General features: G+C 41.5%; 1 protein-coding gene across 1 annotated transcript; it reads left to right on the top strand.

Moving 5' to 3' along the window:
• Window positions 1-4103: 4103 nt before the first annotated feature.
• Window positions 4104-17827, top strand: LOC306875284 (5-hydroxytryptamine receptor 3A-like; the record flags this gene model as incomplete). Its single annotated transcript, XM_079425755.1, has 8 exons — window positions 4104-4208; window positions 4313-4357; window positions 14101-14207; window positions 14320-14489; window positions 14570-14730; window positions 15480-15690; window positions 17206-17388; window positions 17514-17827. 8 exons carry the CDS (start codon window positions 4104-4106, stop codon window positions 17825-17827), a joined length of 1296 nt encoding a protein of 431 aa, XP_079281881.1.
• Window positions 17828-18698: the final 871 nt, after the last annotated feature.

The following is an 18698-nucleotide window of genomic DNA, read 5'->3' as shown; positions in this document are numbered from 1 at the left end:
CCTGTACACGGTGGCTCTGGATGTTTCTACTCCAGACTCAGTCCACTGCTTCCGCAGGTCCCCCAAGGTCTGGAATCGGTCCTTCTCCACAATCTTCCTCAGGGTCCGGTCACCTCTTCTCGTTGTGCTGCGTTTTCTGCCACACTTTTTCCTTCCCACAGACTTCCCACTGAGGTGCCTTGATACAGCACTCTGGGAACAGCCTATTCGTTCAGAAATTTCTTTCTGTGTCTTACCCTCTTGCTTGAGGGTGTCAATGATGGCCTTCTGGACAGCAGTCAGGTCGGCAGTCTTACCCATGATTGCGGTTTTGAGTAATGAACCAGGCTGGGAGTTTTTAAAAGCCTCAGGAATCTTTTGCAGGTGTTTAGAGTTAATTAGTTGATTCAGATGATTAGGTTAATAGCTCGTTTAGAGAACCTTTTCATGATATGCTAATTTTTTGAGATAGGAATTTTGGGTTTTCATGAGCTGTATGCCAAAATCATCAATATTAAAACAATAAAAGGCTTGAACTACTTCAGTTGTGTTGTAATGAATCTAAAATATATGAAAGTCTAATGTTTATCAGTACATTACAGAAAATAATGAACTTTATCACAATATGCAAATGTTTTGAAAAGGACCTGTATGTATCCCTTGTGGTCACCGCCTGAAAAGTAGAACGTCTTTACCCCAGTGTTTTGAGATTTGTTTGCCATTGTTTTTTTTAGCAGTGCTACATGTAATCTGGATAACGTAAAAAGATTCCAAAAATGTGGTAGTCGTAACTGGTTTATATTACATTATAAAATGGTCATAATCAGATTACAGTTACTTTTTTATGGATTACATGATTACACTATTCATACAATGGCAGTAAACTAGTCATAATATTTTTTCACTTAAATATGGCACATTCAATGGTATGTTTAAAACAAGTTGGGTAAAAAGTAATCTAAAAATAATTTAAAAAGTAGTCAGAACATATTACCTAAAATGAGTAACCTAGATTACGTTACTAATTACAATTTTCATAATGTAATCTGTAATCAGTAACGGATTACAATTTGTACAGTAAGTAATCTACCCAGCACTGTTGTCCGTTTTGCTTGTTTTAGGAAGATATAGATATCTGTGAATACATTTATCAATATTTGCTGAAAAAAGCCTCCAAATTAAGATAATTCAAAGACTTCATATTACTGTAGCAGATCAATGAATTACTGAATAGACATCATAAATAGACTGACCTACAGTCCACAGCAATCCATCTCAATCCAATTAGACTACATATATATCAATCTATATCTACATTAATCAGGACATATTCCAAAACTAAGTTTCTGTTTCAAAATGCTCTCCATCCACACTAGCATTTTCCAAAATTTGCTCGTTCACACTGACACATCTGAAAACGTGTAAATCATGTCATAAATATTCACTGAGATGATAAAGTGAAACCAGACATCACAAAGTTCTCACTCTTCTTCTAGCACAGGGGTTCCCAAACACTCCCCAACACTGCACATTTGTCTGACACACCCATTTCAGGTCTTGGAGTTGCTACTAATGAGCTGATGAGTTGAATCAGATGTGATTGATAAAGGAGACATGCAAAATGTGAAGTGTTGGGGAGGCTCCAGGAATGAGTTTGGGAACCCCTGTTCTAGCACAATCATTTTAGTTGCAAATATCCCAAGACACACTGGTCACACTCAATCGCCATTGGTCTAAAATCCAACTGTCATCATCCTTTGCTGCAGGACAGCAATTATGAGCAAATATTCGTCATCTCTGCAGAAGATACAAAGCAAAAGTATCTTTAGCAATATTATTAAAGTGAATAGCTCGCAAAACAATGCCTTTACAAACATACATATAGGGTACGATATGTGTCACATGACTAAATATGTGTCATTGTTTTTGAATACATCCATTTTCACAGTCCACACTACAATGTGAAAATTACATTTTCACATGTATCCGCTGAGACAAAAACTTGTGGAAGAAAGGTCAAAACGGTGAGAAAAAGATACGTTTTCAAATGTATCCAGATGTGGACGTAGCTATGGGTTTTGTGTATCATGCCACTAGCAGCAATGATGCCTTCATAAGCACTTATTAGGATTGGTTTTGTTGTTGTTCGAGATGTTAGAGATTTTCAGCTTTTCTGCAAAACCAAGCTGAGATTTATCAACATCTTTGGCTAGAACAAAACTTTGAACATGGCAAAGAGATAAAAGATAATGCTGTATCTGGTTGTTTGATTTTAATCAAATATTCAGGTTGTACAAATGCCCATTATTTACATAGTGTAAGTGCTCTAACCAACTCTCAATCTTGTTTTGCTTGGTTTGTATGATCCATCAACCCCTTGCGGTCACTGCCTGAGCAGGAGAACATTTGAGGTTTTGTTGCTCATTTTGGAGATTTGTTTGCCATTACTTTTAGTGTAAATGTTAAAGGCATGTGTCACTAAATCCGCAACTCTGCTTGTTTTAGGAAGCTAAGCTAATATGCGTTGTCCATCAATTATTAAGCATTGTATTTTCTGTAGGTGTTCTCATTGATACAGTGGTATTATTTTTCTATGTGGTTACAAAAGCCTTTCAAAATCAAATCATTTAATAATTTAAAATAGATTTTTAATACACTATAAAAATTGCTACTTCATCTACAGTAAATGCATGTCTGGGGTAACTGACATATGCATTTTACTGCTGGTGATCAAATGCTTGACAATTTAGATACTGAATGTTAATGTATATTGAGACTGAATTGTTTCACATTTAGAAAAATGATTTGAAATAGAGAGATCCCCCTTGTGGTTATTCTAATTTGTTTAAACAAATACTGAAAGCCATATATATTTATGATATGTTCACTCTCCATTCTGCTATTCAAACCTCCACATAAAAAACTGGCAAAGGAAACAAATCTGCTAAACATTTACTTGCAGTCCAGGTTATTGAGGACCTGATGGCTTCTCTCAGTCTTCCAAGAACGCAGGTAAGACCGTATGTGGTGTTATATTTCATTTTAATTGTACGTGTATTGGGCAAAATAAACTATCTATACATATTGTTCTAGTTTTAAAAGACTAATAGCTGTCATTTTTGTTGTTGTTATTTGTTTTGTTATTTTTCTTTAGTTTTAATTTCCTCTATCATACTTTTTAACATTTTGAAATTCAAATGTTTAATTTCATTTAGTTTAATATCTTGAAGATTCTTGGTAATGGGAGTTAATAGTTGTTGCTGTATTTAATCGGCGAGCTTGTATTTTGTGATTATTTGCTATATATTGCAATTAGAGGTAACACTTTATTTTAAGGTGTCCTTGTTACAAGTTACATGTACTTATATTATAATAACAATTAATTATTAGTACTGTTAATCGATTAATCGTGATTAATCGCATCCAAAATAAAAGTTTTTGTTTACATAATGTATGTGTGTGTACTGTGTATATTTATGTATATATAAAGACTCGGTTTTGAAAATATTTACATGTATTTACGTGTATATATTTATATTCATATAAATTATATCATATATAAATATATTTAATATATAAATGTAACATATTTTTCTTAAATATATGCATGCATGTGTGTATATTTATATATCCATAATAAATATACACAGTACATACACATTATGTAAACAACTTTTATTTTGGATGCGATTAATCACGATTATTCATTTGACAGCACTATTAATTATATATAATTACATGCAAGTAACCCTAAACCAAACCCTAATCCTAAACCTAACCATATAGTAATAGTACATGCTGTTAATTAATATTACTCAGTACAATTTAATATTCAACAGGTTATTACATGGATCCAGATGATCACCTGCTTCATTATACACTGTAAGATTCATTTCCATAAAATTATTATTTTCTTAACAAAAGGACTGTGATTTTACAGCAAGAACATTTGAGGTGATATCATAGAAGGAAAAAACATTAATTAACAAACAAACCGCATTGTCCACTATTATTACATGAAGTGCAAAATGCTTTGTTCAAGTTTTGCTCTTTCAGCTCTCTCGCTAGGATCCGTAGAGTCGTTAAACTGCTCACAACCAACAACAAAATCGCTTCTTAATGCCATGAGAGAGGAAGTGATCCTCTACAGCGATGCAAGGCCAGTTATAAGTCTGAGTACTCCCACCAACGTCACAGTGGACTTGACTCTATATGGAATCTTAGGAGTGGTAAGCAACTTTGACTTAACATTTACAAAATAATGATATTTTTTATATTACTAATCCCACTTAATATTATAGAAATGGATACAGATTGCATATTTTCCTTTCAGAACGAAAAGGCACAGGTGTTGGAAACATACCTGTGGGTGAGGATGGTAAGAGTCTACAAATACACTGTTTAGACTAAGGGTGTGTGATATTGACAAAAAAAATCCCAATATTTATTAGAATTTTTCCAATAATAATTAAAAAACACTGTTTTACAAAATATTGCTGAGTGTGTTTTTGTGCTGATACATTGTCTGGTTTAGGTCTGTCGTGGATAAAAAAATAAGACACTAAAACAACCAGTAGGTGGCAGCAAGTCTTAACGTGTCTTAATGAGTGATTCATGGGGTCATATAATGCTATATCCACTTTTACAAGTTGATTGTACGGAGATGTGTTGGCAGTGCCTGTACACAACCATCCTATAATGATAAAAATCCATCCAGTGTTTTTTTTAATCTCCTAATATGTTTTCCCCTGTCTCAAATAGAGCTGTTCGTCTTGTGGCGTCACAAGATCGGAGGCCCTTCACACGATTGTTGATTGACAGGAGCGTTTCAGCACATACTCGCCCTGAGCGAGCTGTCATCATAGTCCGCCATTGTTTTTACGCTGGAGCAGAATGGCGTCTAAGCGATCGTGGTGTTCTGCTCGTGGGTGTAATAGCGAACACAGCTGTTCCTAAATCAGAACCGCTGAAGACGCAGTGGCTGAGTTTTGTTTTCGAAGGGAATAGTCCCCCAGATCAACCTCAATTCTTTCATGTTTGCGCAAATCATTTCTCACCAGACTGCTTTATAAACGAGGGTCAGTTTAAAGCTAGTTTTGCCAAGAAGCTGCTCCTGAAAAAAGGATCGGTATTCGTATTCCTGCTGCACCTCCAGAAGAAGTGAGTGTAACGTTTTATTAACCTTTATATTAATCTTTGCTAATCGCTTGCATGCTTCACCATGAATGTGGCTAAAGTTTACACTAACGTTCATTACGTGAAATCAAGTGTTCATTATTCCACGTTTGTAATGAACAACGCGTTATGGTTATTGTGTTATTATAAACTGTGTATGCTGTGGTAAAGTTACCGTGGTAACAGTACATTAAGCTTACTTTTGTAGATGGTTTATAATGGTGTCTGTTACTGATTAATAAGTAATAAAAAAATACATGTTGTAACAGTTATAACTGCATGAAGATGAATGGTAACTTTAACACAATACCTGTAAAATACTGTTTACATCCTGCAAATGCATATGATTCAAGACTATAAATACTCTCATTTATGTTTTCCAATATAAGAACATAAGTTATGTTGTCTGATCACTTATTTGCTTTTGTATAGGCTAGCACATCAGAAGAATTGGACATGGCGCCAAAAGATACCCTCAACTGTTGTCAAGGCAACACTCCAGGTGTGTTGTCACGCCCCACAGAGCAGAGGGGGCGGAGTGAGCAGGGCTCATTAACATTTAAAGGCACATGCACTGAAATGGCAAGGTAAAATGAGTGCTTTCTTACAATACTAACGAGAATTTTTAATTAAATATTACAACCTTTCATTTAGACCCTAAAGAATCATATTAACTTGTACAAAAATGGCATTATATGACCCCTTTAAAATGGCTGATTCACTTAGAAATTATGTAAGTGATCAGTGGTGGTGTCACAGAAGGACCAGGCTCCTCTCCCAGCCAATTACCTCGCTCCACCTCACCAGACTATTAATCACCAGCACCTGCACCTCATTATTACCTTCATCACCAGCCACATATAAACACCTTCACCAGTTCACTCAGTGTCCGATCTTGTACCTGCGACAAGGACCGACGCTCTACGAAGCCAAAGTGCTGAGTATACCTCTCTTACCATTACTTACCTGCTACTTACCTTCTGCCTTGTCCTTCGCCGTTCCCTCTCCATCATCAGATCCTGTTTGGCTGTTGTGGCTGTCCGCGACCTCCCGTAGTCCTGGCACACCGATCTCTAGAGACCTGCCAAGACAAGAGAGACATTATAAGAATCACCGATCACCAATCACCACTATCCACACGAAGTGTGACTCACCTGGGTTGGAAAGCTACCACCGTTGATGTGTGACTGAGCACCTAAATAAAGCACCGATTATTGTACTTACCTCTGTGTTGACTGTTCCGTTACAGAAGATCGGACCACGAAGGCTTAAAGGATGAGTACGAGCGACCCATTTCAGGAATTGGTTGACACACTCAAGAGGATACTTGTCCGTCCTTCTTCACCACCATGACCGGTCTCTGCACCTACCTCAGTCACTTCCGCAACAACCTCTTCTTCGCCTATAATGTTCGCCAGTCCCATGGCCCGACCAGCGCCCTACTCAGGTGATCCGGAGGAGTGCAACGGTTTCCTGCTTCAATGTTCTTTAACTATTGATTTACACCCGCAGATGTTCTCTACTGATCAAGCCAAAATAGCCTTCATAATCACTTCCCTCACGGGCCCGGCGCTGAGATGGGCTGAGACGATCCTTAGTCAGGCTGGACCCGCTACACAGTCATATCCTCAATTCCTCGCCCACTTTAAAGAAGTCTTCAGCAACTCCCCGGGTGATTCTACGGTTGGTGAGCAATTATATAAACTTAGACAGGGAACCATGGATATTCGCCAGTATTCCCTGAAGTTTCGCACCCTCGCAGCCGCAAGCGGCTGGAATGAACCATCGCTCATCACAGCCTTTCGTCAAGGTTTGAATTCTCGCCTAAAGTATCAGCTAGCAGCTTACGACGACACTTATGGGCTAGAGAAATTCGTTCAATTAGCAATACGATGTTCCAATCGTATGAAGGCTGTCTCCATGGAATCCACATCTACCGTTGACACTCCTCCCACTCGCCAGCCAGAGGCTCGACCGGAACCTATGCAAACAGACTCCTTTCATCTGTCCCCTGCTGAACGACAACGTCGCATCAACAATGGTTTGTGCCTATACTGTGGAAGCTCCGAGCATGATATCCAGTCCTGCACCCTTCGGCCACCTAGACTTCTGGTGAGTGGCGTTCAACCGCAAATCGACAAGATGAATCCCTTATCTACCTGTGCTAATATTGTCCTCGATACTCACCTCATGCCCGTCACAGTCCTCCTTGACTCCGGTTCAGCGGGGAACTTCATCTCGGGAAGGCTCTGCCGTCAGCTCAACCTCACTCCCGTTGCGACCGAGACCTCTTACCAAATCCAAGCCATAACAGGTACGCCACTCACCCGTCGTCTAGTTAGATATAGTGTAGGCCCCCTGTCACTTCGTCTTGGACTGTTACATCACGAATCCATCCATTTGCTCCTTTTAGAAGAATCCACCGTAGATATTGTTTTAGGTCGACCCTGGCTGGTGAAACATAACCCCATTTTATCCTGGACCTCGGGAGAGGTCCTAAGATGGGGTACTAATTGCTTCCCTCGTTGCTTTCCACATCTACCCAAACCACAATCATCTAAGACCCAAGATCTTCCAGTCCTGACTACCAGTATCGAGAGCCCGGTGGAGAAGCAATCGGTGGAAATTCCCCCAGATTATGAAGCATTCCGCGACGTTTTCTGCCCTAAGCGCGCATCACGTTTACCACCTCATCGGCCATGGGACTGTGCAATAGACCTAGTTCCGGGTGAACCAGTACCACTGGGTAAGATTTATCCCCTCTCTCTTCCTGAACAGAAGGCGATGGAGGAGTATATTGAGGAGGCCCTTAACCAGGGATATATTGTACCATCCACTTCCCCTGCTGCATCCAGTTTCTTCTTTGTCGCCAAGAAAGATGGAGGCTTAAGACCCTGCATTGATTACCGTAAACTAAACCTAATCACCGTCAAATACAGATATCCCCTTCCTCTTGTCCCGGCGGCTCTCGAACAACTCCGCGGTGCCACCATCTTCACCAAACTGGACCTCCGCAGCGCGTACAACCTCATCCGCATAAGAGAGGGGGACGAATGGAAAACAGCCTTTATCACCCCTACTGGCCACTATGAGTATCGGGTTATGCCCTATGGGCTTGTCAACGCCCCCTCTGTCTTCCAGGGCTTTATGCATTAGGTGCTCCGGGAGTTTCTACATCGATTCGTCATCGTTTACATCGACGACATCCTCATTTATTCCCGGAGCCTGGCCGAACATCGCCACCACGTTGCGGAGGTCCTCCAACAACTCAGGAAATTTCAATTGTACCTCAAAGCCGAAAAATGTCTCTTCCACCAGTCTTCAATCCATTTTCTCGGTTACATCATTAATCAAGGTGGCATTCGCATGGACAAGAGGAAGGTGGAAGCCATCACCACCTGGCCACGTCCAACCACCATCAAAGAGCTGCAACGTTTCCTTGGATTCTCAAACTTCTACCGTCGCTTCATCTCTAATTACAGTACCATCATCAGTCCTCTAACAGATCTCCTGCGGGACAGTAAGAAGACCCTATCCTGGGATATCAATGCCACCAATGCTTTTAACCGTCTCAAAGAGGCCTTCACCACGGCACCACTCCTAGTCCATCCAGACCCTAACTTACCGTTTCTCGTGGAAGTGGACGCCTCAACCACTGGGGTTGGTGCAGTATTGTCCCAGCAGCAGGGGAAACCTCCTAAACTCCATCCATGTGCCTTCTTCTCCAAGAAACTCAGCCCGGCGGAGAGGAATTATGACATCGGCAACCGTGAGCTACTAGCTATCAAGTTAGCCTTGGAGGAGTGGAGACACTGGCTAGAGGGAGCATCTCAACCATTCACTGTACTCACTGATCATAAGAACCTAGAATACCTCCGTGAGGCCAGACGTCTCAACCCCCGTCAAGCCCGCTGGGCTCTATTCTTCACCCGATTCAACTTCCAGATTTCATATCGCCCAGGTACTCGGAATATCAAAGCTGATGCTTTATCACGAATTCATTCTCCAGATGAACCTGCCGATGAGCCAGAACGTATTCTACCCACCAACATAATTGTGAACCCCATTGCCTGGTCCTCTCCACCAGTCATCTCAGACACTCCTCTAGCCAATCCGCCGGGCTGTCCTTTAGACCACCAATATGTTCCTCGGACACAGCGCACTCCACTCATTCACTCTTCTCACACATCTCTTGGTACTGGTCACCCAGGGGCCAACGCAACTCTCTCGCTGCTAAAAGATCGCTTCTGGTGGCCTAACATGGCTAGGGATGTGAGAAGGTTCGTTCAGGGCTGCCCAGAGTGCGCCAAAGCCAAAAGTTCCCGACATCTTCCTGCTGGCAAGTTAGTACCTCTACCCATTCCTAATCGCCCCTGGTCACACTTAGGAGTAGATTTCATAACCGACCTGCCACCATCCGACAACCACACATGCATCCTGGTTATTATAGATCGCTTTTCCAAGTTTACTCGACTCATTCCTCTGCCTGGGTTACCCACTGCTATGCAAACAGCTGAACTCCTCTTCAACCACGTATTCAGATATTTTGGTCTCCCCGAAGACATTGTATCCGACAGAGGACCCCAATTCATCTCCCGTGTCTGGAAAGCCTTCTTTTCTCTCCTAAGTGTGACCATCAGTCTAACCTCCGGATACCACCCTCAGTCAAATGGGCAGACTGAACAAAAAATCCAGGAAATAGGGCGATTCCTGAGAACCTTCTGCCATAGCCGCCAGAACTCCTGGAACCAGTTCCTTGGCTGGGCCGAGTACGCCCAGAACTCTCTCCGGCAAGCCTCTACTGGACTCACTCCCTTCCAGTGCGTACTTGGTTTCCAGCCTCCCCTGTTCCCGTGGTCCGGGGAATCCTCGGATGTTCCTGCAGTGAATCACTGGTTCCAAGAGAGCGAGGGAGTCTGGGACTCCGCACACCATCACTTGCAGCAGGCGGTGCGCAGGCAAAAGATCACCGCAGATGCCCGTCGATCTCCAACTCCCACTTACCTGCCGGGTCAAAAGGTATGGCTCTCTACACGGGACATTAGAATGCGCCTGCCTAGCCGCAAGTTGAGTCCCAGATTCGTTGGCCCCTTCACCATCTTGGAACAGGTCAACCCGGTCACGTACAAATTGCAACTCCCGGCACATTACAAAATCCATCCCACATTCCATGTCTCTCTATTAAAACCCTACAATCCCTCTGTTTCTCCAGAGCCTGGTCCGGACGAGGAACCCCCTCTCCCGCTTATCATCGACGACGGGGCCATCTACAAGGTTCATGACATCTTAAACTCCCGGCGTCGTGGTGGCAGACTGGAGTACTTGATGGACTGGGAAGGTTACGGCCCGGAGGAACGGTCTTGGATCCCCAGGGATGATGTTCTTGATCCCAGCCTACTAGGGGACTTTCATGCTGCTCATCCAGATTGTCCTGCACCTCGAGGCCGAGGCAGACCACCACGACGCCGAGGTCGGCCCTCAGGAGCGGCCCGTGGGGAGGGGGGTACTGTCACAGAAGGACCAGGCTCCTCTCCCAGCCAATTACCTCGCTCCACCTCACCAGACTATTAATCACCAGCACCTGCACCTCATTATTACCTTCATCACCAGCCACATATAAACACCTTCACCAGTTCACTCAGTGTCCGATCTTGTACCTGCGACAAGGACCGACGCTCTACGAAGCCAAAGTGCTGAGTATACCTCTCTTACCATTACTTACCTGCTACTTACCTTCTGCCTTGTCCTTCTCCGTTCCCTCTCCATCATCAGATCCTGTTTGGCTGTTGTGGCTGTCCGCGACCTCCCGTAGTCCTGGCACACCAATCTCTAGAAACCTGCCAAGACAAGAGAGACATTATAAGAATCACCGATCACCAATCACTACTATCCACACGAAGTGTGATTCACCTGGGTTGGAAAGCTACCACCGTTGATGTGTGACTGAGCACCTAAATAAAGCACCGATTATTGTACTTACCTCTGTGTTGACTGTTCCGTTACAGGTGGGTAGATTACTTACAAATTATGGTTCATTACAGATTACAAATTACATGAAAAAATTGTAGTTAGTAATATAATCTAGATTACACATGTTAGGTAATGTAGACTACTTTCTTATTACTTTTAGATTACTTTTGACCTAACTTGTTTATCACATTGACTTTATTGTTATTATTAGCCGCATTTCCACTGTTGGGCCAAAAGTGCATGCTAGTGTGTGACAGGGCCAGTCGCGTTTCCACTGTCCCTACTGGGGCTTGATCGTGCCTCTTCGGGGTTTCGTCGGGGCCAACGGCCAGGGTTTTTTGGCCCGACGAAAACCTTGGGCCAAAGCGGGTCAGCTCGGGCTTTATGTAATCCATAAAAATTAACTGTAATCTGATTATAAACATTTTAAAACACAATACAATCTAATTACAAGCATTACATTTTTGTAATCTGATTACGTAATCCAGATCACATGTATTCATTTACTACCCAGCACAGCAAACGATTTATAAATAGATCACTAATATGTCATTTTCATTAGTGAAGCTAAAAAAACTCATGGAATATTAACTTCCTGTTTGTTGAACTGTTGTATAAAATCAATATAGCATTCGCGACTGCACTCACACGCTAATAGTTAGGAAAATGGCACTGATGCTTGTGTGAGATTGCTTAACTATTTTGCATCGTACAAATATTAAAAACAAAATCCCATTCAGGAATGTTTTTTGCTTTCATATCATACCTGCTTTCTAATAGGCTTCATCACACAGTAATTGCTTTCGGATTGTCAAGACATGTTTGTCTTTGATTTTGCAAAGTTGGTGATGTACTTTACAATGTTAGTTAACTTAAACAACAATTACGATTTTATCGCAGATGCAGGGACGGATTTACCTCTTACCGTGACATAGGCAAAATAAATGTATGTTAATGATATTTATTAATAAATGTATGTGTGCATTTGTGAGAGAGAGTAAGAGAAGGAAAACATGCTTTCTGTAAATAAAAAGGTGGAAAATATTCAAATAGTTTGTCATTTTTCTTCCTATTCTTTGTTGTAAAAATAATATATATATATATATATTTGTGACAAGTGTCCCCAGCGCCTATCAGCGTTGCCCTGGCAACGGATGAGAAACACCTGCACACAATCACCGCGGGCTGGCCGGTCACAGCTGAAGTCAATCAGCCGAAGGCTACAAAAGCCGCTTCGCCGCACAAGAGGGTGAGAAATGTCTCCAGAAGGAAGCGAACTAACGGTGTCCTTTTTTCCCTGCCAGATAGCAGCGAGTGACCGACCAGCCCGTCGTTGGAAGCAGCAAGCACGGAGCACACAGGACGGAGGAAGAGGCGGCTCACACAGCACAGCACTGGAGCACGAGACCCGTTGGCACTTCCACCTTTTTTCTTGCACACTATTCAATAAATTACACCCTCCGGGGTCTTTGTTGCGCCTGACCCTGTCGCGTGATTCTTCAGCCCGCCACACTATGTATATATATATATACATAGGCCTGAAATTAACACCCGACCACGCGCCAAATGCGGGTGAATTTTGCAATTGGCGGGTAAAACTGTCAATCTACCTGCCACATCGGCGGGTAGCCAATGAGAATTGAGTGATTCATTAGTTGTTGTTTTTTTGCGTCTGTTTTTTTTTTTTTTTTTTTTTATCTGCCATTTCGTTGGATTTTAGCTCAAAATGTGGCGGCACATTACTGGGGTAAAGAGGCCAGTTGAAACGAACAACCAACAAAAAGATGAGGATGAGTCAAAGAAAAGTAAAAGACGATGTTTTAATACAAAGTGGACAATTGGCGACAACGGCAAGGTTCGTGAGTGGCTGATTTATGACCGCAGTACAGATGAAATGTACTGCAGTGACTGCCGTATGTATGGCTCAGAGAAAGCGAAGTCAAATCCTTTTGTAATCGGGACTAAAAACTTAATATTAGAAGCAATTAAGGACCACGAGTCATCAAAAAGCCACCTACACACAATAAGTTGCAAAATATCAAAGACTGCGCTTCCGGAGGAGACCGCTGCGGTCAAGGCACTGACGTCCATGAAAGCAGCGCAGTTTGAGAAGATGCGACTTCTGTTTCGGAACGATCACGCGATCTGGCAAGAAGATGAGGCCCTTCTCTGTCTACGTTTGTGTGTCACAGATGTGTGTGCGTGACGTGTGTATGTTGGGAGTTGGGAACCAGTGAGAAAATGGCCGGTACCCGGTAACTTTACCAGTAATATTCATTTAGTTCTGCTTAACGGTTCCTGAAGGCTGTAATTAACAGTTGCCAGGAACTATCTACTGACTAAATCAGCCATCAACACTGCAGTATATTAGGTCTAACTTATATCTGTTGAGTTAGCACGGTGTGTGTGTGTGTGTGTATACCTGTTTTTCTATCCCGGTGTGATTATGACATATGACTATGTCTGTGACACAGCAAATCAATGAATAAAAAGATTAAAAAATATATAGTCTAAGAGTTATTATTACTTATAATGATTTCGTTAATAACTTAACAGCACTTAAATGTGTATTCTTACAAGTTAAAAAATAATGTTTGTGTGATTTCTATTTTTCACCTTTATGAGGCAAAAAAAACTGGCTGGTAAAAAGTTACTGTGGCAGGTGGATTTTTAAATCCACCTGCCACAATGGCTGGTGGTCAAAAAAGTTAACTTCAGGCCCTGTATATATATATATATATATATATATATATATATATATATATATATATCTATCTTCATTGTACTTGGGCCCTCCCTGGACAGGTGAGCATAAAATCCTATGCATAAATCTGGCCCTGCGCGAATGATAAATATCACACACCCCTAGTTTAATAGATATTAATAGACACCTTGCACGATCCATTCACTTTTTATGGTGCTAAATCCTTCCAAGCACTAGAAGCAATAGCACTAGTTGAATTAATATTTTTGTAGAGGTGGCAGATTGAAGGTTTGAGCTGGGATCCTGCTGAATGTGGAACGAAAAAGATCTCACTACCAAGAGAAAAGATATGGATTCCAGACATTGTCATCAATGAATTGTAAGTTGCAAATATTGAATGTAACAGCTATGACTTCTGAATAGGGGGAAAAAATAGTGTTTACGCATTTGCGATGGACATCCATAACCTTTAACCCACCTTCATTCTGCAGCATGGATGAAAACCGAGCACCTGAAACATATTACGTCTATGTGACCAGCACTGGTCTGGTGCTTGACGGTCGGCCATTTCATGTGATCAGTTCCTGCAGACTGGACATCTACACCTTTCCATTTGATTTTCAAAACTGTACATACACGTTCAACTCTTATAAACACTCTCGTGAGTAAGCCAAACTGAGAAAATTATGTTCCTGTTTGGCTACTTGTGATAATATTGTAACTATTGTTCTCTTTTTCTAGGTGATGATGTTCAGTTGTTCTTCTTTCTGCCAGTGGAGCAGATATTCAAAAATTCTCTTGAAGCGATGACAACTAAAGGAGAGTGGGAGCTGATAGACATGAGAGGAGAAAAACCTGTACAGCTCTTTCTAGAAGGGGGATGGGATAACCTCATTGTTTATGTTGGTGCCATTTTAGATTTGGGGGTGAATTCACTAAGAATCGTAACTGATACTGACCTGATTGGTGAACGTAATTTCTCCAAGTACAAAATGTTCCTGAATCAACATCCTGGTTGATCCTGGAACAACATTCCAATCAACCAAACAGAATTGAGGGATAACTTTTCAGGAAATGAAAAGCATTTCAGATTCTGCGAGTCCCCATGCTCCTTTGGAGATTTCTGCGCTCTATCTCGTTGACACAATCTGTAATGAGTCCAAATCCACCTAATGGAATACAGCTCAATAGAGTGTTGAAGGATTGACGTATTTTTGTAGACCAGGGGTAGGCAACGTCGGTCCTGGAGTGCCGATGTCCTGCAGAGTTTAGCTCCAACCCTGAAAAAAAACTCACCTGCCTGTAGCCCTAGTAATTCTGAAGACCTTGATTAGCTTGTTCAGGTGTGATTGATTAGGGTTGGAGATAAACTCTTCAGGACAGCAGCACTCCAGGACTGACGTTGCCTACCCCTGCTGTAGACCAACCTGGTTCCAACACTCACAGTCGGGTCTTTACTTTTAAAGAATTAGCTAAAGAAGAGGATGGAAAACGTCAATGAACAATGAATGGACAAAGCTGAAAACAAGTAGGAAATAACACACACAAACGTTGTGCAACTTCTTTGTGAATTCACCCCTTTATGTTATTTTTTCTCTACTGTGAAATTTATACTTGATAAACACTAATGTCCTCACTCATTGTGGAATAGATTGTCCTGAGACGTCGAGCTACGCTGTATGTGGTGAACCTCCTGATTCCCAGCTGCTTCCTGCTTTCTTTGGATCTCTTCAGTTTTCTGCTGCCACCTCAAAGCGTGGACCGTGCTTCCTTCAAAATGACCCTCATCTTGGGTTACACCGTCTTCCTTCTGCTAATGAACGACCTGCTGCCCGTCACAGGAAACAACTTACCACTCATAAGTAGGTTGTCAAACCTTCTTATTCACTCATTTTACTTTACTCTGCTAAAATGTGGCCCCAGATGGTCACCAGCATAAGTTGATGGACTCCAGAATGGGTTAGGGCTGGTACATGTCAAAACTCAGAGGTGTGCAATCCTGCTCCTGGAGAGCCAGTACCCTGCAGAGTTTCGCTCCAACCAGCTCCAACACACTTGCATAGAAGTTTCTAGTGAGTCTAAAGACCTCAATTACTTTGGCTCAGGTGTGTTTAATTAGAGTTGAAGCAAGTGTGCCGCACACATCCTGAAATGTGAAGCCAAAACATTCCAATTGCCATCTGATGGCTCGCTGCAGTGTAGATCATAAACCCTACACTCTATGTAAACAAATGGGATGCGAGCCAATCAGTGTCCTAGCTTTCTCAAAGTATTACAGACCTCTTTGATTTGACCAGTTGTATCATGAAGATCATCCTGGTCCAGGAAGTCCAGGGTCGCCAATCCTGTTCCTGGAAATCTACAGTACCTTCCTGTAAAGTTCAGCTCCAACCCTGATCAAACACAGCTGAACCAACTAATTAAGATTTTGAGAGGCACTTGATAATTACAGACAGGTGTGTTCAGTCAGGGTTGAAATTGAACTCTGCAGGTAAGTACTCTCCAGAAACAATTTTAGGCACCCCGGCTTGAGTTTTTCTGATCTATATTCTGGCACAAACCAGCCTGCGTTTCCCAAAAGCAACTATGGTCGCAAGTTCCGTTGCTGCCAAAAGAGTTCAATGGAACTAATGATCATAGTTGGCTAACAATGGTAAAGCAATGTATACCATCAATGGTATCACTGGTCTCTATAGTGGTTTACAATACTTTTGGGAAATGAAGCCGAGGACTCTAATGGCGCTTTTCCACTGCATAGAATGGCACGGTACAGTTCAGTACGGCACACTTTTGGGGGGTTTTCCACTGGGTGCAGTACCTGGTACCTGCTACTTTTTTTTAGTACCACCTCGGCCGAGGTTCCAAGTGAGCCAAAACGTGACGTGTAAACTCTGCTGATCGCTGATTAGCCGGAGAGAATCGTCTCTGCCTGCGTCATTGAACTTTCGGCACGAGACACAACAGACCCGCTAGATTTAAAACAGCGCAACCAGCAAAGGATCGAACGCAACTGTTTTGAATGGGTGCACCTTTTTTAAGAACCAAAAATGGCTTTCGTTGTCTGTTGAGGAAGTACATGCGTCCCTCTCTTTGATAGGAGTGGATCCAGCGAGAGCTTGATGGAGTGACGTGGAATTAAAACGTTTTTCAGGAGTCACGGCAGTAGAGGCGGCACAACTATAACGACACGTGAATAATACTGCCCACACTAAAAGCGGTACTACACTGCAGTGGAAACGCAAACCGAGCCGAACTGAGCCGTGCTGTGTTGTTCTGAACCGAGCCGAGTCGTACCACGCAGTGGAAAAGCGCCATAACCTGATATTTTCAGCAGGTTAGGTCTTTACCTCCAATCTTATCTTTCTCTCTCGATCTAGATGTGTTTTTCTCACTCTGTATGGCCTTGATGGTAGCAAGTCTCCTTGAGACTATCCTCATCACCAATGTCCTGTATGGTTCCCGTGACTTGCCTCCCTTACCCAAGTGGCTCAGGATTCTGGTCCTGAAATATCTTGCTCGATTTGCTTGTATGAAGAAATCTTGCGATAAACACTTTGAAGGTAAGGCTCTTTTTGCAAGCCAGTATATCTTCCAGTACGCTTTCACTTGGTGCGCACCTGACGTCAGAATTCATATCATTGGTGTAAAAGATGTTTTCTAATGACGGTCTTGTTTCTTGCCACAGCAAACACATCTGAGAGCACTTTCTACAAAAACACCATGACTGATATTACAAAGACAGAACTAGTTGGTGCAAGTCCAGTGAGAGTCTGGGAACAATGCCTTGATGAAATGAAGAAGATGAGTACGGATTTATTGGCCATCCGTCACCAAGTTGAAGAGCACTTCAGTAATGACAACAGAACAGATGATTGGTTCATGTTTGGTCAGGTCATTGACCGTGTCCTCTTTATAATGTATAGTCTCTTTATCGTTGTGAGTTTAAGCACAATTATGGTTCTGTGGTTGTACTCATACAGTCTAGACAAAAGATCGTGATTTATTATTGCCTGCTCTGTAAACTGATGACACCGAACCTCTGATGTCGTGATTTATTTTTGATGTAACGAAAGGGATCTTCAACAAAATACTCTAGCTTTATACTCTTCATTGGGGCTTTAAAGGGGTAGTTCACCAAAAATGAAATTTCTACTCACCCTCAAGTTGTTTCAAACAAAATATATTTTAAAGAATGTTGGTAACCAAACAGTTGACAGTAGCCACTGACTTGATGGCACAAAAAAATATCTACCGGCAACTGTTAGTTTATTTAACAACTTAAGGGAGAGTACATGATGACAGAATTTTAATTTTTGGGTGAACTCTTTAAGTGTCCCAATACTTAAAATTCCATAGACATTTAAGCTCTGGAACATAAAACAAATAAATATTCAAAATTAGTGAATATGTAGAATCTGACTTTCTGTTGTATCTGTAACACCAAAACATGTTTTGTTAGCTTTGGTAACATAAATGGCAAATATGACTCTTCACTGTCATTTTCAAATGTTATATTATTAAATAATACTAAATATTATTTAAATATCAAACAAACTTTGCTTCTAGTTTTGTGTTTGTTTTTTAAATGATTTATTGATTTGATTTATTGTGGTTTAATGTTAAATACTGTATATGTACTGAAATAAACACAGGGTCAAGCATTTCTAAATTAATAATTATAGTTAATGATAGTTATTAATTTGATGCATGGCTATAAAAGAAGCCCCAAGAAAATGCTCTTAAAAATGCAATGTGTTAAGTAACATACAAACAAAGCCTCTGAATTTCTAGGTGGTATCACGGAAATATAAACTACCCATAGTATATTAAACAACTGGAAATATATTTTAGATGATTTAATATGTTAAAA

The sequence above is a fragment of the Barbus barbus genome (assembly GCF_936440315.1).
Source record: "Barbus barbus genome assembly, chromosome: 9".
Taxonomy (NCBI): Eukaryota; Metazoa; Chordata; class Actinopteri; order Cypriniformes; family Cyprinidae; genus Barbus; species Barbus barbus.
The sequence above is the reverse complement of the archived record's forward strand: the minus strand, read 5'-3'. Positions and strand labels throughout refer to the sequence as shown.